The sequence below is a fragment of the Hyperolius riggenbachi genome, chromosome 3, assembly GCF_040937935.1.
Source record: "Hyperolius riggenbachi isolate aHypRig1 chromosome 3, aHypRig1.pri, whole genome shotgun sequence".
Classification (NCBI taxonomy): Eukaryota; Metazoa; Chordata; class Amphibia; order Anura; family Hyperoliidae; genus Hyperolius; species Hyperolius riggenbachi.
In genome coordinates, this window is record NC_090648.1 from 50,767,556 (window position 1) to 50,790,711 (window position 23,156).

The 23,156-nt window shown below is 45.7% G+C and overlaps 1 protein-coding gene across 5 annotated transcripts in view; it reads left to right on the forward strand.

The window, feature by feature from the left end:
- The window catches only part of ACHE (acetylcholinesterase (Yt blood group)), a 163,690-nt gene that overhangs the window by 105,844 nt on the left and 34,690 nt on the right, over positions 1-23,156 (forward strand). For all 5 annotated transcript variants that reach the window (XM_068274096.1, XM_068274094.1, XM_068274093.1 and 2 more), the window contains 2 exons: positions 9,476-11,008; positions 16,511-16,680. In XM_068274096.1, coding sequence (XP_068130197.1) covers positions 9,498-11,008; positions 16,511-16,680 — 1,681 coding nt within the window. In that variant the 5' untranslated portion in view covers positions 9,476-9,497. The remainder of the gene's footprint in view (positions 1-9,475; positions 11,009-16,510; positions 16,681-23,156) is intronic.

The following is a 23,156-nucleotide window of genomic DNA, read 5'->3' on the forward strand; positions in this document are numbered from 1 at the left end:
AAGGTGGTGCTGGTTGCTCACAAGTTCTGCTTTTTTTTTCCACATGGCTCCATAAGGGTCTTTTTCCACCACCTTGAGGACAACAAGGGCACTGCTATTAATCAGTTATCTGTTCGCTCACGTTTAACCTATTGCAAGGGCACCTTAACATCCTAATCGTAGGGGCCCCTGTTCCACTGGTGCACTTTATTTTTTTCTAGCAGTCAGTGATGTAGGGGCGTAACAATAGACCCTGCAAGGGATGCAGCCGCAGGGGGGTCTGGAAGCTGCAGGGGGCCCCATGGGGGAAGAAGTTTTTTTCCCTGTCCTGAGAGACTGACAACTAAGAGCACAGAGAGAAAAAGTGTTCTATTCTCTGTACAATTGTTCTAATGACTGCATCTGCACAGCCACTGATAAGGAATCATACAAAGTTTTGCAGACAAAGATTTGTAGACAGTCCCTATTGAGTGCACAGCAGGCTCTTGTGTACAGTGCCCAGCCCCTAACCTCTCTACCCCTTTCCCAAGTGCTGTGTGTTGTAGTGATGGTGAAAGGAGTCTGCAGAGCCAGTTCTGCGCCATCAGGGGACAGGGTGAGTGTAATAAGCTGAGGCTGCTGGGAGCACATTCACCTGTCAGTTTTCTGTATGTGTTTTTCTGCGGGAAGAGAGGGGGGGGGGGACGACTGGGGGAAGGGGGCCCCATCCTAAGTTTTACAGGGGGGCCCAGTGATTTTTAGTTACGCCCCTACGAGTGATGAGTCAGGATTGATAAGTCCAATTAATAATATGCAGTCCTCCACATCCCTACAGATGTGTGTTATCCTACCATGTGCTGTGAATGGGTCTTGGCAGTAAAGCTGCCCTGGATGGTGTGGAAGGGTTGTACACAAGCCAGGTGATAATTGTTAAAAACCTACACTGTGATTTACATCTCGGTTGGTAGGTGAACTACAAGAGACGTTATAATTGTGCAATGAGAATATTGTTTGTTTTCAATCCCTGAGGCAGGGAACACACTTGACTGTTTTCGTGCGCGTTTCCTGCACAGAAAAACTGAGAACTCATGTTAATCAATGTGCTAGTTCACACTTACTGTGTTGTCCGCGCGCAGAAAAAAAAATGACATTCTGCATCCTAATTCTGCACATTTTGGCAGTTTTCTGTATCAATTACATTAGCTGCTGTGAAAAAACGCGCGCGTTTTCCTGCATGGAAACACACTTAGTGTGCAGAAAAAGTACGCAGGAAAACGCGTGCGGAAAACTGAAAGTCAAGTGTGTTCCCTGCCTGAGGTTCTGTTGGATGAACAACTGAAGCTGAAGGACTCTGTGTAAACTTTTGAATCTGGACCAAGTCAACATACTAAGGACTACTGGTTTGAACTTGTAGCGCACTTTTTTATATTTGTTGATTAGAATAGATATAACTATTGCAGAAAACTATATTTAACAGCTTTCAAAACTCTAATACTCATTTGCAGGTACATTGCGTGTTTATTTTAAATAATTTAACTCAGTTCGGGTTCCCTTTAAGCCATCCTAGTACCAGACAGATTACAGAGAGGCCAGGCCGTTTTGCATCTGACCTCTTGGATATCAGTAGGGCAGTTTTTTCCAGCTTGTAAATTATCAACACATGCCGGAGTTTCCTGGAAAACCGACGATGAAAAATCACGTTTTCAGAACTCGCATTCTGCACAAGTAAACAGATCCGATTACATCCCTACTGGAGTGTTTGTATTAGTGAAATATGATGGATGGTGTTTATGGCGCTCAGAGTGTTGTGCCCCGGACCGCTACATTTCACCTCATTGGGAGACGCCGGTAAGATCCAATGTACCGTGAGAGGGGTGCGATGTGCCGGAATATTCTGCTGATGGCAACAAGTTTCTCTCCTCTCTCAGAAAGCTGGGAGGTATTCCAGGGGAAAAATGCGGTGACGACAAGTAAGCCGCAAGGATAATTTGGGTGCAGGTATGACGCTAATGTAATTTATCCGCTATAGGGACCACACTGGAGCATACTGTTAAATTTGGGTGCACATAAATGGTGCGCTGCACCTAAACTTAACAGTAGGTGCCAGCATTGTCCTTATAGCGGATAAATGACATTAGCGGCAATGGGTGCAGGACTTTTTTCCTTCAATATGGATATTTTAATGGGTGCAGGAAAATAAAGGTAAGACTGGGGAGGGGTTCTTTTGGGTTAGGTGTGTGGGAGGGGGGCTCTTAAGGGTTAGGTATGGAGGGGAATATTAAGGTACAGGCAGGGGGGTCTTAGGAGTAAGGTGTGTGTGTAGGGAGGGGTCTTAAGGGTTAGGCGTTGGGGTGGAGTTAATGCTTAGGCGTAGGGCGGTTGAGGTTGGTTTTAGGCATTAAAGGACATCTGAAGTGAAAATAAGCTGATGAGATAAACAATTGAATCTATCCTTCCCCTCCTAAAAATGAATTTTTAAAATATCCCACAGTTTTATTTTATACGTCAATCTACTTTTTACCTTTTTACTGTTTCATTGTCTCTACTCAATGATACATGCATTGAAGTATGCCAGAGCTCAAATCTGTGAACTAATGACCCTTAGTTTATCTCCTTCCTGGTATCAGAAACAATTTACGGACAGGAAAGTGTTTTATGGCTGTAATTCCTTAACAGTGAGGGTGACACTATAGTCCGACCCAAACAAAAACTGTTACTTGCATACCTGATTTTTTAACTCTTTCAGGCAGAGAAAGAAAAAAAAGGAACACTGCATAGTTATTTATAAGCTTGGCACCGTACATACATGTCTACCTCATCGTGTCACATGTCACCTCAGTTGTCCTTTAAGGAGAGTTTTGTGTGAGAATCAGTTAGTTTAGGACTTAGTACAATATCAGTAACATTACCAGTAATCTACTATAGTGGATAATAGAGTATTGGTAAAATTACCAATATTCTATTGCTGTTATTTTGCGCCCATTTTTATAAGCAGCATTTCCATAGGTATGCAAAAAAATCATTTCCATCTACCCCGAAAAGTCTGAAGTCCAAGAAAGTGAAAACAACATCTGTATATACCTTGACAGGTTCCTAATCTGTTGCCATACATATCCATTATCATAAAGAGGCCATATACTTATATCCATGAATTACTGATGTGGCAACATGAGCTTAGCTCTGCTGTTCTTATGTCAAATGATGTCACTAGATGGTGCGAATGTTTGTGCAGCCAACAGGTTGGTCCTGCATCTGCCTCAGACTGGGAAGAGGGTGGAGTTTTCAGGCTAATGCATGCTGTGTGTCACAACACTAGTCTCTGAGTGATTGATTGAGCTCTGGCTTATAAGGGGCCACCCCCTGTTTCCCATCATCTATGTGTAGACCCAGGGTAGTTTCAATTGTAAATGACTCTTGAGAGAGTATAAAATAATCTCCCCCGCAGACCCCCTGAGTACAGGGATGGGATGCAGTCACCAGAGATGCCCCTCAGTATTAGGTGGCCGCGTTGCGACAGAAGTGGTCCGGCCATCGTAGAAATTGCAGCGTTTCAGATCGGCGCAGGACTCCATGGGAGTCAATGACACCGCAAACAATCTTTATAGATTGTCACGGTAGCAATACATCAGGGAAATTGCCATGACTTCCCTCCTGTCAGGCAATAAGTATGTCACTGAGCAGGAGGGGGGGGCATGCAATGATGCTATGCACTGCGGTAGGCTTTTTTGGCATACGCAAATCTCATTGCACCAAATGTGCAACTAGCCTTAGATTTAAAGGATACCCGAAGTGACATGTGACATGATGAGATAGACATGGGTATATACAGTGCCTAGCACACAAATAACTATGCTGTGTTCCTTTTTTTTTTTTTCTCTGTCTGAAAGAGTTAAATATCAGGTATATAAGTGGCTGACTCAGATAGGAAGTGACTACAGTGTGACCCTGACTGATAAGAAATTCCAACTATAAAACACTTTCCTAACAGAAAATGGCTTCTGAGAGCAAGAAAGACATAAAAAGGGGAATTTCTTATCAGTGAGGGTCACACTGTAGTCACTTCCTGTTTGGACTCAGGACTGAGTCAGCCACTTACATACCTGATATTTAACTCTTTCAGACAGAGAAAGAAGAAAAGGAACACAGCATAGTTATTTGTGAGCTAGGCACTGTACATACCCATGTCTATCTCATCATGTCACTTTGGGTATCCTTTAAACTGAATGCATGGTGTTTCTTTTCAGCAAAAGGTCAATTTCCGTTTTAATGCTCACTTGCTCTGATGTGGGAATCTGAAGTTATAACATTACATGCTAGGGAAAGTGGCTGCTATAATGAAGGCAGCCCCAGAGAAAACTAGTTGGTGGTGGTGGCTGGATAGTACTGGTTAAAGAGAACTTGAGGTGGGTTTGTGAAATTTTATTAGGACACAGAGGCACGTTCTGTATACAATGACCAGCCTCTGTGTCCTTACAGTGGGCCTCCAGGCTCCCCCCCCCCCCCCCCGGGCTCTGCTGTCCCCCATTTGAAAAACCGCCAGGCTAGTGACACGCAGATTGTTGCTAGCCTGTTATTTGACTGTCAGTCACTGCCGCTCCCCCGTCTCCTGTATAGCGCTGCTGCCCGCCTGTGTCCCTTCCCTCCTCGCCTCTGTAACCTTCCTCCAATCAGCTTACGGAGGCAGGGAGGAAAGGGACAGGCAGGGAGCCGTGCTATACAGGAGGCGGGGGAGTGGCGGTGAGTGACAGGCTGAGGTAAATAACAGGTTAGCGACAATCTGCGTGTCGCTAGCCTGGCGGGTTTTTTTTATGGGGGACAGCAGAGCCGGGGGGGAGAGTGGGGGGACAATGTAAGGACACAGAGGCTGCTCATTTTATACAGAACGTGCCTCTGTGTTCTAGTTGGATTTCACAAACCCACCTCGGGTTCTCCGACACAGGAGACCAGGGTTTGAGTCTCGGCTCTTCCTATTCAGTAATCCAGCATGTAGTCAGTAAGGAGTCTTTGGGCAAGACTTCCTAACACTGCTACTGCCTACTGAGTGCTCCCTAGTGGCTGCAGCTCAAGTGCTTTAAATCTGCCAGGAGAAGAGCACAATATAAATGTTATTTGTCTTGTCTGTTGTCTCGAATCAGGACGTTTTGACGCTAGTGTGGCATAGCGCCGAAACGTGGCGTGGCTATAGCAGTAAAGCTAATTTGGGGATCCATCGATAGCTAGTTGCAACAACTCGGAGGGGGAATAGTCATTATTCGACTGACCTTGCACCAAAAACCCCTGTGCGCCGTAATGCCTGTTCAGCTATAACAGGGGTAGGGAACCTATGGCTCAGGAGCCAGATGTGGCTCTTTTGATGGCTGCATCTGGCTCACATACACATCAGTAGGGGGTTGATTTACTAAGCTACACTGCTCAAGCTGCACAGCTTACTGTGGCAGCTCAAGTAACATTTTCAAAGGAGGCACTCTACTGCTGTAGCATGCACTACTAACTTACTCGCGCTACCCCAAAACGAACGGCTGCTCCAATTGTCAATACTTGACAGGCAGCCTATTGGGCCAATCATAGTGCGGGGATCTCGTCCTACAAAGTGTATGAACCCCCAAGTCATCTAGCTAACTGTACAAGCTGTTAGTCGGTATTTCTCCTGTCTGGCTCTCTGGGAAATTGCTGATGTTGCTGAAACCCAAGAGAAACTGAAGACGTGTCCGACACTTCCGCTGCCCGGCGGATCAACTGTATACACATCACCATGGCAACAGGGACGTGAGTGTACTGTCCCAGTTTGAAACATTATTTCCATATATTGTATGGCTCTCAGGAAAATACATTTTAAAATATGTGGTTTAAGTCTTTCTCAGCCAAAAAGGTTCCTGACCCCTGAGCTATAAGATAGTGACGCCACTTCTCCTCCCTATCACTCTGCTCCCGCCTCCTCTGGTGTCCTGCAGCTGTGACTCCCTGCCTGTGCATGGACAGGTCACAGCTGCTGTGTGGCTATTGGGATGACAGAGACACCGCAGGGTAAGAGAGAGGAGAAGGCAAAGGAGGATAAGGTAAGCCAGTCTCCTGCTGGGAGATCAGAACTACACACATTCCCCGACAGCGGTCTGGTGCTCTGTGTCCAAGGATTGTACGCAGTCTCTGAATGATGCTGTCTATACACGGGTCAGTGACAGCCCCCTCCAGCGAGTGATTGTTTCTAAATCGATTAACTTTTATTATTAAGTATTTATATAGGGCCGACATTTTCCGCAGCACTGTACAGAGTATATAGTTATAGTCACTTAACTGTCCCTCAAAGGAGCTCACAATGTAATTCCTACCATAGTCATGTGTCTATGTCTGTATCGTGTAATGTATGTATCGTATTCTAGGGCCAATTTGAGGTGCATACACACATCTGATTTTATGCCCGATTGTCCTTCAAACCGGACGTTTGAACGACGTGTCATTCAAACAAATAGTCGTTCAGACACTTGTACACACAGACGACAAAAAAATGTTTAAAATGCTAATTACAGTTAATTTGCATGTCTTTTGAATGGTCATAGACTGGATAGAACAATGGACCAGATCAAATGCCTGATCAAACGACTTGTTGTTTGACTGTCTTTTAGTGTCAAACTAATAGACTTTCAAAGAACAAATCCTTTGTACACATGTATGGAACTAACTGTCCTTTGAACGACAGTTAGTCCACGGATCCACTAAGCGGATCAGTCAAGACTCCTGCTATCAGTCTAACGATCGTTCGTACACACTCCAAAGTGTCGTTCAAACAGCCAGTTTGAACGACAAGTTGTTCAGAAATATCAGACGTGTCTACGTACCTTTAAGGTGGCCAAACACTGGTCGATTTGCCATCAGATTCGACCAACTGACAGATCCCTATCTGATCGAATCTAATCAGAGAGAGATCGTATGGCTGCCTTTACTGCAAACAGAATGTGAATCGATTTCAGCCTGAAACCGATCGCAATCTGTGGTGGTGCTGCCGCTATCGACGCACTTCCGACCCACCTGTGATCAAGCAAAATCTTCCGCACGGGCGGCTCAATGGGAATCGACGGGAACGATTGATTTCGGACGGAAATCAATCGTTTGCGTTTGTGCAACGATTTCACAGCAGATTCGATCACAGTGATCGAATCTGCTGTATATCGGCGGGAAAATCATTAGGTGTATGGGCCCTTAAGAGGGAAGCCAATTAACTTATCTGTATGTGTTTGGGATGTGGGAGGAAACTGAAGCGCCCAGAGGAAACCCCGGTGTTCAGTGTACCAGTTTGCAGGCTTGATCTCTGAGAGATTTCAGCACAAAACTGATTTAGAATCAAGACGCTGGAGTAATGCTCAGAGCAGTATTCAAATACAGCAGCTATGTGGAGCCCTGTTTCCGACAAGATTAGCTGCATGTTTGTTTCAGGGGTGTGATTCAGACACTACTGCAGCCAAAGACTGCCGGATAGCAGGACTGCCAACTAGTATTGTTTAAAAGGAAATAAATATGGCAGCCTCCATATCCCTCTCTCGTTACAGCTTCCCTTTAGGCTGTATTCACAGTGGGACATTGCGTTTTAATGCGACGTTAAAGTCGCACCGTGTCTGCGTTAAGAAGTAACACACTGCAGGCAGGGAGTTACCATAACGCAACATTTTTAATGCAACTGTAACATCGCACTGTGAATGGCCCATAGGATTAGCATTGCAGTGCGGTAAGCTCCGTTATAAGACTTCATAACGTCCCACTGTGAATGGATCCGAGATGAACTCATTGCATAATTGTGTGCCTTTCCTATTGTTTATAGGGCATTCCTCAAGCCAAATACTTTTTTGTTTTTGTTTTAATACTTTAATTCCCTATAAACTAAACAAGCCACGCCCACAGGTTTCCAGAGAGCCAAGGCACTTTCAGACAGTAGCAAGGGCTCATGGGAGCTCAGTCTGGGTAGGAGGAGGAGGAGGTATTACTAGCCAGAGATTTCAGAGGCAGAGGGGAGGAGGGATTAGGTTGTTTTGCTCAAGATGCAGATAAGCCTGCCTCTGTGTAATGTTTACAAACAACATGGCTGCTGTCATTGTATCACAGAATGATATAATCATATTCTGTTTAAGCTGTTTGCAGCTAGATATGCTGTGTAAACTAAACTTTAGATAAGATATATAGACAAGGTACTTGTTATAGATAGTTTTTGTGCACAAACCTTGACCCTATAGCAAATTCTTTTAAAGTGGACCTGAACTCTTAAAGGACCATTAACGCGCAAAAATGTAAAATTTAATATACATGATACACATAAAAATAATAAGTATATTTCTTCCGGAGTAAAATGGGCCATAAGTTGCTTTTCTCCTATGTTGCTGTCACTTACAGTAGTTAGCAGAACTTTGACAGAACTGGCAGGTTTTGGGCTAGTCCATCTCTTCATGGAGGATTCTTAGCATGGTATTTATTTTTTAATAAAGACACTCCCTGAAATGGATTTATACAAAGATGCTGGCCACCCTCCCTGCTGTCCTCACACTTTTTTTTGGCAGTTGGATGAAGCAACCACCATTTGCTTGTGAAAGATAAAAAGACCCTGAGAACCCCCCGTGAGAAGATGGCTTACTCCAAAACCTGTCGGTTCTGTCAGATTTCTACTACCTACTGTAAGTGACAGCAACATAAGAGAAAAGTAATTTATGGCTCATTTTACTCCAGAAAAAAGTACTTCTTATTTGTATGCGTTTAGATGTATTTACATTTTGCAATAGTGGTCCTTTAAGAGCACAGGACAGAAGGAATAATAGAGCGATGCACTCTGTATGTATTTAGAGAGTGTAGCCTGTCTAATCCCCCCTCATCTGTGAATAAGCAGATCTGTAATTTGATCTCCCAGCTGTGTCATCTGACTGCCTCGCCAAAGCATAGGATGTTATTCCTATGTCTGCTTCCATGAAAGCAAAAAGTACACACACTGCACATGTATTACAGGATTTGTATCAGCTGTAACAAATAAATGTTTTTTTCTTTAAAGGTTATTATGCTGTTGCTTATTTTTTAGAGCAGAGAGGAAGTTCTGAGTTCAGGTCCACTTTAACAAGCGGAATTTAATTTTATTAACGGCCAGTGATGCAAACTCCTTTATACTGTATAAACATTCAGCCTGGGGTAATATGAGCATGTGTGTGTATGGGGCATGGCAGGAAAAGCATAATAAAACATTTGTTAGCTGGATCGTACCCTTATCTCAGACCAGTGTTTACTTTCTATGGCCAGTGCTACTGTCTTGCTGTATTCACTACTAAACTACCACATTGCTCTATCTTCCTCTTATCTGTGTTGCACATATTTTTTTCTTCTTATCGCTACGCCTCTGTCCTTTCTTGGAAATTTTCTCTGCTCTGTTTATCCCTCTCTGCTAATTCCCTTTTTCAGTTTATGAAGCTGTGCGTACTCCGACATTCTGACCAGCTGTTTTAACTTTTCTCCTGTTTTTTTTTTTTCTTTTTGTCTCTGTTGCCCCCTTTAGGTAAATTCAGTGAGGACCAGTCATGCACTTCTTGTCTTGGACCACGGTTGCCCTCTGCACCCTCTCTCTCCTCCTGTCTCGGGCACTCGGCCAGAGCGATGCTGAGCTCCTGGTTACCACCCGCTCTGGCAGAGTGCGAGGTACGAGGCTAAGCGTCCTCAACAGTCATGTCGCCGCCTTCCTCGGGATTCCGTTCGGTGAGCCTCCAGTGGACAAGTTAAGATTTCGACGCTCGGAGGCCAAGAAGCCCTGGAACGAGGTGTGGGACGCAACCGCCTACCCTAATGCTTGCTACCAGTATTTTGATACCCTTTATCCAGGTTTCTCTGGGATGGAGATGTGGAACCCTAACAGGCCAATGAGTGAAGATTGCTTGTATCTAAATATCTGGGTTCCTCACCCTCGTCCTTCTAATGCCACAGTTATGGTCTGGATCTATGGTGGTGGCTTCTACAGCGGGTCGTCTTCTCTGGATGTCTATGATGGACGTTATCTGTGCCATGCAGAAAATGTCATAGTAGTCTCCATGAATTACCGCATAGGAGCTTTTGGATTCCTGACGTTGACACCTGGAAGTGCCGATGCGCCAGGGAATGTGGGCTTATTCGACCAGCGTCTTGCACTACAGTGGATCCAAGAGAACATAGCATTCTTTGGAGGAGACCCTAGGACAGTCACCCTCTTTGGAGAGAGCGCTGGAGGAGCATCAGTTGGCATGCATGTCCTTTCTCCTGGCAGCCACCCTCTGTTCTCCAAAGGCATACTCCAGAGTGGTTCTCCAAATACCCCATGGGCTACTGTTACAGCCCAAGAGAGTCGCCGCCGAGCAGAGCTATTGGGCAAGCTTTTGGACTGCAGACTGGGAAATGACTCAGATTTGTTGAATTGTCTAAGATCAAAGCCACCACAGAAGCTCATTGACAATGAATTCTCTGTTCTTCCAGCACCAAGTGTCTTCCGCTTTGCCTTTGTACCAGTGCCTGACGGTGACTTTTTCCCAGAAGCCCCCGAAACCCTTGTGAATATGGGAAAGTTCAAGCCATGCCCTTTAATAGTGGGCGTTAATCAGAATGAAGGATCCTACTTCCTGTTATATGGAGCACCAGGCTTCAGCAAGAACAACGAGAGTTTGATCACTCGCGAAGAGTTCCTTGGTGGAGTGAGGATGAGCGTCCCACACGCCAACGACATTGCACTGGAAGCAGTGGTGATGCAGTACACAGACTGGACAGACGAACATGCCCCACTTAAAAACAGAGAAGCCATGGACCAGATTGTGGGAGACCACAATGTCATCTGTCCTGTCTCTCATTTTGCAGGAAAAGTGTTCGAGTTTGGGAACAAAGTCTATGCCTATTATTTTGATCACAGAGCCTCCAACCTAGCTTGGCCACAGTGGATGGGAGTTCCACATGGCTACGAGATTGAGTTTGTCTTTGGACTTCCTCTCGAACCTAAACTCAACTACACCAAACAAGAGGCTGATCTGAGCCGAAGGGTGATGAAATACTGGGCTAATTTTGCAAGGACTGGGTGAGTGCACACTCATTTTACTGTGTGGGGTGAAAAGATAAAGTTGCTCAAAACCAATCGATCTGAAAAAACTCAAGTGATGGTGTGAATAATTATGGTTTACACATTTTTAGGCCTTCACATGGAAGCCCAGTTTGATCTTCATTGTGACACATCAAAAAACTGTCTATTGCTCATGAGTAGGGATTTAGTAGGGATTGTCAGTGAGATGTAAATACAATATTTTCTGACCATAAGACGCACCTAGGTTTAAAGGAGGTGAACCAGAGAAAAAATATTCTAAACCAGGTATGTCTTCATGGTGCTGGGGTGTCTTCTGGAGCATCTCCTACCAAGCTTTCTCCCACTCCTAAGCTAACAGGGATGCCCGGGGCCCCTGCAGAGTAGCGGCAGCAGAGTGCTCTCAACCGACTGGCCTGCACGCTCCTCCCTGTCTGTGTCCTTATATCTTCACTGCTGGCGCCCCCTTTCCGTGAACCGTGAGTACGGTGGTGCCGATGAAGATAAAGACAGAAGGACACCGGAAGATGCACACCGGCTGGACAGGTGAGTACGTTCCGCTGCCACTATACTCTGCATGAGCCACGGGTATCACTATAACCTGGGGGGAGACCTGGCGCCAGTCCTACAGTTGTGTATTATTTAGTCCATTAGATGCACAGACTTCTTCAGCTCCAGTATCCTTTAAGCAATACTATTTGCCTGGCAGTCCTGCTGATCTTCTTGGCTGGAAAAGAGTCTGAATCACACACCTGGAACAAGCTGATAATCCAGTCAGACTCCAGTCAGAGCACCTGATCTGCATGCTTGTTCAGGGTCTTTGGCTAACATTATTCGAGGCAGAGGATCAGCAGGACAGGCAGGCAACTGGTATTGTTTAAGTGGAAATAAATATGGCAGCCTTCATATCACTCTCAGTTCAGATGCGCTTTAATGGTGGTTGTATCTCAGGCCCCGATTTGTGGCAGAGTCACAAATCAGGGCTCGGGGGGGACAACCTAATGCTATCAAGGGTGGGGACAGGAGGAAAGGCCACCTAATACGGCTATCTGGGTGGGGGCATCTAAAACCACTATACTGGGGGAGAGGGGCTTCAGGTGGGACCTATGTTAACTACTTTTCCCATGGTCCCATTTTATCTAGAACCGGCCCTGGCAGCAAGTCAAGACGTTCACAGAGTATTCTAAGGTCAGCTGGCTCTTCCTGGTTAGAAATGAGACATATGTCCATCAAAATCGAGCAAAAACGCACACTACATTACAAATATCCAAACTTGGTCCAAGAGAAGAAAAAAAAAAATTCTTCTGAGTTAGCCCCTTGGAGATAATTTTCATATTCTCTTTAAAATAACTTAAAGCGGACCCAAACCAAAACATTTTTTTAATTCAAAATATTTAGTTGCACCACTCTGTCACATACAAAGATAAATAAACACTCCTTAAAGTGAACCTAAAGGCAAAACAAAAAAATGAGATGAACTCACCTGGGGCTTCTCTCAGCCCCCTGCAGCCGATCGGTGCCCTCGCAGCTCCGCTCCGATGCCTCTGGACCCACCGGCGACGACTTCCGGTTTCGCCGTCACCGGCCGACAGGCATGGGAACACGAGTGATTGTTCGCGTTCCCAGCCTGTTTATCGCCCCCTATGCTGCTATTGCGACCTCCTGGCAGCAACAATCACTCGCGTTCCCATGCCTGTCGGCCGATGACGGCCAAACCGGAAGTGTTCGCCGGCGGATCCAGAGGCATCGGACCGGAGCTGCGAGGGCACCGATCGGCTGCAGGGGGCTGAGGGAAGCCCCAGGTGAGTTTATCTCATTTTTTTTTTTTTTGCCTTTAGGTTATCTTTAAAGCCTATGAGCATTTCAGTGCATGCTTTTTACCATTCTCTTTTCATAACTAGGGGGTTAAACAGGTGGCAGCCATTACTTCTGAGCTTAGTAGGAGGTATAGATCAGGGGTGTGTTTGTCATCAGCTACCCTGCTTCACAGGAGCATCGTCTATGTGAAATCTCACACAAGCTGAGATCACCTCCCCTGTGACATCATCAGTAGCAGCCTGTGTTTTGTTTTTGTTTTCTTATCTCCTCCACCAGTCTGCCGGATTCTGAAGGGAGGGGTTCCTCCAATAAATGTAAAATATTTTATATTTGTCATCATGCAGCTGAAAAAAGGCTGCTATTTATTTTTTATAATTTAGAAAATAGATTTTATTTCTGAAATCTTATATTTTTAATTTGGGTCCACTTTAAGCATTTCACAATTCAAAAAGAACCCAAGACATGGTGAAAAGTACTATCAAAATTAATTTGAGTATGTTTTTGTTTGCTGGTGGCTTAAAATATATTTCATGACAAGGTGTGAAAATATCACCTAGGAGAAAACTGCAGTGTAGTGCATATGGGCCAATATGTTTTAAAAGGAAAAAAAATTCAGACTCCATATGTGAAGCCTATGAACTAGAGCTGAACTGGGGCGGGCCAAGGCAAAAGAGCTGGGTGTGGCCACAGAGGCTGGGGGCTGAGTCAGCAAAGCTTCGAGGGTGGGGTTTCAGCACCTTTACCAGATTGTGGGCAAGGGTTGAGTAACAAAAATGTACTTCCAAATCTACATGTTAGACTTTACTTTTATTATTGAGCCCTCTGCAGGTGCTCCTTAAAGAGGAACTTCTGCCTAAACAAACATACTGTCATTAAATTACATTAGTTATGTTAATTAAAAATACCCACCCTGTTTTAAAAGAACAAGCAAATGTTTGATTTCATGAGGGCAGCCATGGTTTTAGTTGAAAGGAGGTAACTGGGAGCATGAGACACAGTTCCAACTGTCCTGTGTGCTGATCACCACTCCCAGTTGCTAGGCAACATGAATAACAACATAGGAAATCCCATCATGCTTTGCACAGCATTAGGGAAAAAAAATAGCCTGGGCCGTTTTCTTTGATGGGCGGAGCTTAGCTAAACATGCAGCTAAAAATGATGCTTTGGTAAGAAAAACAAAGTTCTGATGCTGTGAAACTGTTAAAGAAACACCAAGCCTTTTCAGTGCTGCTGAGTAGATTTTTAGTCCGGAGGTTCCCTTTAATCTTTATCAGAAACAATCCAATGTATCAGCACACCACTTTAGAATCAATCACGCTCTTTATTGAGCCATATGTTTCCACAAAGATTGTACAGCCGACAATTGTTTCGGGTTCCCCCTTTATCATGGTGTGTGGTTACAAACACATATAGTTCACATACTTTATATACCAATCTTATCCCTAATACCCCACCCCAAACGTGACAAAACAGTGATGTCATCGCCTGTCTTTATCAGAAGACTTCTCTCACTCTTTCTCAACTGTTTTGGATTCCATTTCCTGTTGAGGAAACGGGCTGAATTTGATAAGCTGTTCAACAAGCTCATTTATAATGAAAACAACTGTAGGTTTTTTTTTTGTTTGTTTTTTGTTTTTTTTACTCTTGCTGCACTGGAAAACAGCAAATGAACTTCAGACAATTTTTTAGTAGAGCTAGTACTACATGTACCTATGTTTTTCTCATCATGCCACTTCAGGTAAGCTTTACAGATGGCCCAGCCTTGGTGAACTCATGGAGGAGCACATGATCAGTTTGATCAGCTGATAGATTTGTAAGACTCTGATTTGCTGTGATGACTTCCTGGTTTAACACATGATCATGACCAGCAAATTAGAGGCTTACAAATCTGTCAGCTGATCAAACTGATCATGTGCTTCTCCATGAGTTCTCCAAGGCTGGGCCATCCCTAGTAAGCTTTAGGCTACTTTTATACTTACTGCATCGCATCGTGTCACTGTACTCTCCCCCACCGCAGCTTGTCACGAGGGCAATGTAAGTCTACGGAAACTTAAACATTGTGGCGACACAGTGTGGTTTGACAGAAGTAGGGAAACCGACGCAAGGCCTCCGCAAACTCTGCAGTGTGTTGCTGCATGATACATGCCTGCTGCACTAATTATGCAACAGTGCAAGTCTATGGCAATGCAGTAAGTGTAAATGCTCGATCGCAGTTGCGGCACAAAGCGAGAGGAAGGCGGTGCTACTCATATTACCATGTCAGCGCACTCTGCACTCTTCCCACCCCTGAGCTCTCCTGCTGCAGGACAATCGCAATGCACCATGCGTAAAAATAGCCTAGAGGTGTTCTGCCAAAACGATTATTCCTCCTCTGCACACGGGAGAAAGAATGTTTCATTCTGCCTATTTCCAACCAAACTAAATCAAGTTTTAATTCTGATACAGTAGTTGAAATAATCCATCCCGTCTTCCATTCCGTCAGCTTTTTGTAGTGATATAAAAAAAATAGAATAAAAATTTAGTAGAATCAAGATTGTACTGGTTCTGGGTTTCCTGTCCACTTGTGTCACTGCAGGCGGGAACACCTTGTTCTCTGTTGTCTTGTTACATTACCTTTTAAGGTACATGTAGTACTAGCCCTACTAAAAAATAGAGATGTCACGAACGGTTCCCGAACCGTTCGCCAACGAACATCTCAGCATCTCTGGGCCCTGTACTACTTCCGGGTCGCTATGACCCGGAGTAGTACACCTGCGCTGGCCCGGCAGTGCGCGTCCTAGATCTCGTTCCTGTTGCCGGGCACTTTCTGCGCATGTGCGTGACGTCATGAGTGACGTCACGCTCATGCGCAGAGAGTGCCCGGCAACAGGAGCGCGATATAGGACCTGCACCGCCGGGCCAGCGCAGGCGTACTACTCCGGGTCATAGCGACCCGGAAGTAGTACAGGGCCCAGAGAGAATCGCCCGGCGAACGGTTCGGGCCATCTCTACTAAAAAATTGTCTGAAGTCCCTTTGCTGTTTTCCAGCCTTGGCCTTGGCCCCATCTCTGAACTAGTTCTGGATCACGCCTGAAGAAAAAACTTCTGAAAACTTGCAAGAAAACTACTATTACGTTTTCGGAAGTTTCTTCTTCGGGTGTGGACTGGTTCAAAGCCATAAAGTGGGTCAGATCAAGTGAGGAAGTGTGGAGCACTCATCAGAAGCAAGAGTAAACGTCGACAATCCTTTATACTTTCCAAAGTTAGTGTTTTGTGCTTCGATTAGCTGGTAGAGTTGCACTTAAAGGGAACCTAAACTGAACATTAAAAAAAGAGTTTAACTTACCTGGGCTTCTACCAGCCCCTTGCAGCCACCCCGTGCCTACGTCGTCACGGAACAATTTTCCGGTCCCCCGCGATGGCTGAGTATCGTTTTTGGCTCTGAGTGGATGGCTACTGCGCCTGCATGGTCCTGGACGCTCGCATCGTCAATCACACTCCCGGGGATGGAAGCTTCCTGCGATCCACTGTGACGGCCGTTATTGCTGCACGTCATAAAGTGTTCATCACCTAATCGCGCACTTTTACCCGGGGCTGTGGAGGTGTAGTTGAGGTGTTGAAGTAATTTGGGGTTCTTTGGGTTGAGTTTAGGTTCTTTTCCACATTCATGTTGTCATTCAATATTTTTTTTGTTTCCTTTACCAGAGACCCCAACAATGGCAGTGAATCCCGTCTTTCTCGTTGGCCCCTCTACACCGGGACCGAACAGAAGTACTTGGCCCTGAACAATAAGCCCTACCAGACAATACAGGGATTACGGGTCCAAACCTGCACTTTCTGGAACCGCTTTCTGCCCAAGCTGCTCAACATCACAGGTATGGAACTCTAACTCTATATTGTCCTGAAATACCGAGAGCTACGTACAAAGCCTTACAGCGGGCCTGTGTGGTCCCCACCTTTGTGCCTAGGCTTTAGCTATGTATATATCAACAAGAGGGCAGATATCACAAAAAAACACAATCACAATTACTGTATTTTTTGGACTATAAGATTCACTTTTTCACCCCCAAAAGTGGGGAAAAAAGTCACTGCTTCTTACAGTCCAAATACAGGGAGTCCCAGACTTGTGAACGCCTGCCAATACAAACCTCCAACCTGCCACAGTGTCGGGGACTCTCTGTACTGTGCCCATGCAGAGGAGGACACAGGGGGACAAACGGAGGACACACTGGGACACAAAGGGGCATAGAGAGGAGGACACAAAGGGGCATAGAGGAGGACACAAAGGGGCATAGAGGAGGACACAAAGGGGCCTAGAGGAGGACACAAAGGGGCATAGAGGAGGACACAAAGGGGCATAGAGGAGGACACAAAGGGACATAGAGGAGGACACAAGGGAGACACAAAGGGGCATGGAGGAGGACACACGGGAGACACAAAGGGGCATAGAGGAGGACAGAGTGGGAGACAGGAGGACACAAGAGGTACAAAGGGGCATAATCCACAAGATGCCCCTTCACCATGGATGCACCAGGTTTAGTAGATATATTTTCCCCCTGGTTTTTGTCCTCTAAACCTATGTGCGTCAGGAGCATCTTATAGCCCGAAAAATACGGTATATTGGTGTCCATTTCATTATGTCAAAAATGCTAAATATTCAGTTAAAAGACTTTTGCATCAAAAACGTTTTGAAGACAAAGGGTAGATCCTTCCAACAGGAATCGTACAATCGTGTTGATTTCAGACAAAAAAAAATCTTTGTACACTTTGCATATTAGTTCAGGCAACGACACTAGTCTCTTTCGGGTCAGAATAGACCCTTCATCAGGCTTTGCAAAACGAAGAATCTCCAAGGTAAAAAGAAAGCAGGGCACAAGTGCAAAATGCCACTATTGAGCCCTCAATATGATATAGGGCATTTGGGCACGACTGCACCATCCTGTGGGCTTATAACGGTTCAGTAGGCTGCAAACGAGGAGTGCACGAGGAGTTCACACATTTTTCTTGATATCTTTCCTCTTATTGATCTAAATGTGACTATTCGAGTGTGGTGGACTACTCGTATGTATTTTTTCAAATGAGTTTTCTAAAACTCTCCTTCCAGTTATTCTGTACATAGACCAGGGGTGTAGAAATAGCCATAGCGTCCATAGCAGCTCCTAGGGGGCACTGGAGCAGAGGGGGCCCAGGTGGTACTTAATGTATTCAGTATTAACTGTTATGTGTCTCCACCCTCTGACTTTGTCTTAGTTCCCATTGACTATATGCAATGTAGATGAGAATGTAAATTTCCCAACGGACTCATATCCATGGGGTAGGGGCAGGTGGCATTGCTTAACTTCCTTGCCGGTTATCCCGAGCTGAGCTCGGGGTAACCTGCGCAGGAGGATTGCTCAGGCCCCGCCTGGCCGATTTTCAAATTTTTTTTTTATTGCACGCAGCTAGCACTTTGCTAGCTGCGTGCATAACTCGATCGCCGCCGCCACCCATCACGCCACCCATCACGCCACCCCCCCCCCCCCAGACCCCTTGCGCAGCCTGGCCAATCAGTGCCAGGCAGCGCTGAGGGGTGAATTGGGACTCCCTCTGACGTCCCGACGTCCATGACGACGGTGACGTCATCCCGCCCCGTCGGGGGAAGCCATGCAGGAAATCCCGTTCTGAACGGGATTTCCTGCTTGCGCAGATCGCCGGAGGCGATCGGAGTGGGTGGGGGGATGCCGCTGCTCAGCAGCTATCATGTAGCTAGCACTAGGCTAGATACATGATTTAAAAAAATAAATAAAAAAAAAGTGATGCGCTGCCCCCTTGCCGCAGTAATTGGAACGGCAAGCGGGTTAAGAGTGCCTACATCGGAGGACCCCATGAAAGTTTTGCTATGGGGCCCCATGATCTTTAGCTATGCCACTGACATAGACTTTAGCCATGAGCAGCCTTGGGAAGATGTTGTGTCTTTTATATAAGACTTTTATATAAGACTCACCAGTTCCTCCTTTCACCGGTGGTTTGTGGTAATATTCCTACAAATGTCTGAAGAACTGATTGTGCTTCCATGTTGCAGCCAATCAGATTCTCCGTTTGATTCTCGGATTTTGTAGTGAGAAGGCGGGAATCTGGTTCAGTGTTCTCCCCAGGCTCTTTTAGCCAGATGCTCCACCCGTCTAGTTTTGGTGAGCACCCGGCTGTCTTCGGCTCACCTCCTTCTCTGCTGTAAGCAGAGTTGTGCAGAGAAGGCCCTGCATTCTCTCATCTCTCCCTACCCGGCTACTTTTTCATGCCACACAGCTGGAAAAACATTGTGGGGAGAACACTGTGGTTGATGCGGGCACCTAGGACTGTTCTTCCTCCAGGTGGTTGATAAATGCAACCATATGTAGAAGACCACCAAGCACTCTACATTCAACGCAGACTTCTTATAGATTTCAGCATGAAATCTATCAGGAATTGGCCTATCAACGCTGCCTGCCTGGCTACCCCCAAGTGTAAAATGTGTCCTGTCACAGCACCAACCCCACCCTGTGCCCATGCTTTGAAAATTCTCCCCTGTCCCGCTGGCGTGACTCACGACATCCACTGCTGTCACCCCCTGTTACCAAGAGTGCTGTACCACGTGGTGCCTGGTGCTACGTGGTTACAGGCACTCAGTAACGGGGTGACAGCAGATGACCCTGGGAGGCTGCCTTAAGGAGGGGTGAGAATTTACAGGGCACGGGGTGGGGGGGGATGCAAAGGGCGGTTTGTCACATATGTAGCTCGCCGCGGCCACGATATCGGACACCCAATCGAACACTTTCAATTGAGATTTTCCAACATGCTTGTTTGATGCATCCAACAGATTTCGGCCCGGAATTGATCGAATCATCGATCAGGCGGACATGTTGCGGAACTGATTATCATCCAATTTGATCAAATTATGGAATTGAATGGTTGATCGGGCTGCAAAATCACTAGATCTATGGCCACCTTTAGGAGTAATCAAACGATAAGGAAATGACCTCAGGCTCCACCTAAATTTTGAAAGCAATGCTGCTTTATTGCATAATAGTGCCACAACCCAAATAGCAGGATGTTTCGGTCAAACAAGACCTTCCTCAAATAAACAACACATTTCTCAAATGCTATTTGAATGGTGGTACCATTATGCAACACAGTTGCATTGCTTTCTAAAATCCAGGTGGAGTCCGGGTCATTTGCTCATCATGATAAATAAAACCCGCAGGCAAACGGGCGTGCGCTGCATTGTGCTGTAGCATTCAAATTTCAGAGAATGGGTCACACTGGGCCTGATCTACAAAGGTATCGCCAAGCATGTACAGCAGAGCTGGTCAGTGGAAGGCCAATGATTCCAGGCTGCTTGCAAGTCCAGTGCTGAGTTCATGAAGAAGTTTGCTTCTGCCTAGTTAGTGCGAGAGTTGTCCTCTCAGTCTTGACCTGTTCAGGGCTTTTCCAGCATGCTGGACAGCAATCTAAGCACTAGCTGGCCGAAAGTAGCTGACACTGGGCTGTGGAGTCGGAATTGAGGAGCCGGAGTAAGAACAATATTTGGGTTTCACAATCTGAGGAGTTGGAGTTATTTTTGTAACGACTCCACAGCCCTGCAGCTGACACTGGGGAAGGATCAACCAAGCATTGAATCCTTCACACAGACTTTAATAACCTTCAGTTTGGATTTTGAAGTGTACCCCTAGGGGAAAAATTTGCCTCAAATAGATGCTTACCTTAGTAGAGAGAAGCCTCTGGATAATCCAAAGGCTTCCCCCGTCCCCCTCCACCTCCATCTCGTCGTTGCAGCGCTGGAACACCCGAACCTCCTCAACAAGCGCTTGTCAACGGAGCGCGACTGCACTGCGCAGGTGCATTATTGACCCACTCGGGCCCTAACATGCCTCCTTTATGTTATCTCCCTACTAACACATATCCAGGACTGTCCCCTCCTCCAAATAGGCTAACCACTTACTACCTAACCCTAAAGTACCCCTGACATTAACATCAGCCTGAATCTTAACCTTTTAACATTAAGAACAAAACCTAACCAATTATTTTCTATCTAACTCTTAACCAATACTCTCTTCATCGTGTGGACAGTGCCAGATTTTTCGCCGTATACTACCTTATTGGCACATGTGTGTATAATATATCCACTTCACCAAATTGCCACCTACTGCTACAATACCAGACGCTGTCCCTTCCCTAGAATGACAAGCTAGGGTTTTGCCTTGACAAAATTAACTCATCTTGACAATTTACCATGTCAGGTCTGCAAATAGTATGGACCAGAAGTCCTTATAAAAATAACATTGCACAGCTGCTGCATCTAAAAAAAGGCAGTAGATATTAGAACTACAGAACTACAATAGACACACCTCCCATCCATTCAATCTGCAAGATACACAACAGAGACAGTGTAGGAAGTCCACCATGGACCATCCTCTAGTGGTCACCATGGACCATCCTCTGGTGGTTACCATGGACCACCCTCTGGTGGTTACTTACCATGGACCATCGTCTAGTGGTCACCGTGGACCATCCTCTGGTGGTCACCATGGACCATCCTCTGGTGGTCACTATGGACCACCCTCTCTGGTGAATATCATGGATCATTCTCTGGTGGTCACCATGGACCATCTTCTGGTGGTCACCATGGACCATCCTTTGGTGGTCACTATTGATCATACTCTGGTGGTCACCATGGACCACCATCTCACAAGGGTCATAAAACAAGTGTGGCCATCATGATCTTCACGCCCATAACAAGTGTAGCTACAAAAACACCTGATATGTATAGTCCCTTGTATCGGACGAAGGAAAGGTTGGTAGGCATCAAGGAAAGGGGGTTGGTTTGGGTTAGGCATTGGTGGGGAGGTCAGTAATGGTTGGGGATTGGTGGAGGAAGGCTCGGGTGGGAATAGGATTAGGTTTAGCGACAGAAGAATATCTGTAAATTTCAAAGATATTTTACTATCGGAAATACCACTGCCCAATAGTAGAATAACGGTAATTTTACTTCTTAATTTTACCGATTCTACAAGCGGCTATCTCTGTAGCCCAATTGACCACAGCGCCCTTTTAACATGTACACCTCCATGAAGATTGCAGAAGAGTAGTATGAATTATAATAAGCAGGGATAATCTAACAAGGAGCCTAGAGACAGCAGGGGTCATGTGCAATTCACTACAAATCCCATCATGCCTCTGCCTCCCCGAGTTATGCTTAGAGCTGTCAGAATATTGCAATGCCTCATGGGACTTGTAGTTCCACCACAGCTGGAGTGCCACAGTTAGCCATCACTGTCCTAGGTGATATTTTCACAATTTGTAAATGAAAGATATGTTAAATCGAAGATGGAAAATTATCTCCTAGGAGAAAACTCAGGAGAAAAAGTGAATTGCATATGGCCCCAGGTGTCAATACACTGGGTAGCTTGGTTAAAAAACTGTGCTTTCTTGTTCTGGATTGAACTTGGGAAGGGGTTCACAAGACCATTATGAACGTTCATATGTAGCATTGAAAATCTAGCATGTGTATGGACCACAAGTGGAAATTAATTCGCATAGCTTACTTATTTTTCACCTTAAATGTAAGGAAACGACGGGTCCGTCGTCACCTCCAGCTGGGTGGGCGTTCCAGCGACAGTCCGGCGTGTGTACAGTCTGTCTGCAGACTGATACGGCTGTTTCTGAGCGATCGCCCGGCGGATCGCTCAGAAACAGCCGTATCAGTCCGCCGACAGTGCGTACACACGCCGGACTGTCGTTGGAACGCCCACCCAGCGGAAGGTGACGACGGACCCGTCGTTGCCTCCAGTACGGCGTGTGTACGGACCTTAAAGGTACATACACACGTCGGATTTTCGCAAACGACCGGTCGTTTGGACGTCAAATCGGGCGTGTGTACGGTCTGTCGTTTAGCTGAAAAGACTGGACTTGAGTGGATCTTTTAATCCAGTCTTATCAGCTTAACAACAGACCATACACACGCCCGATGTGACGTCCAAATGACCGGTCGTTCAAATAAGTCGTTTGCAAAAATCCGACGTGTGTACGAGCCTTAACAGACCGCTGTTGAGTGTGTGTATGGGGCTTTAGACCTTCATGAATAGGTAGGTGTAGGACAAACACAGACTTGAAGGGTGATTTTTAAATGTTAATGTATATTTAAACAGTAGTATTTATTGCTTTTGAGAATGTGCTGTGCTGAGGACTGCTTTAGCCTACTAACCAGCTAGATTCTGCTTCCTAACCATTTATCTGTGTCTCCTTCTCCTCCCTCCCCCATCTGTCACTTATCCTTGCCTTGATCTGACTTGTGAATCCTTAGACTGCTTCCTTCATATTTGAACTGCGCTATTAT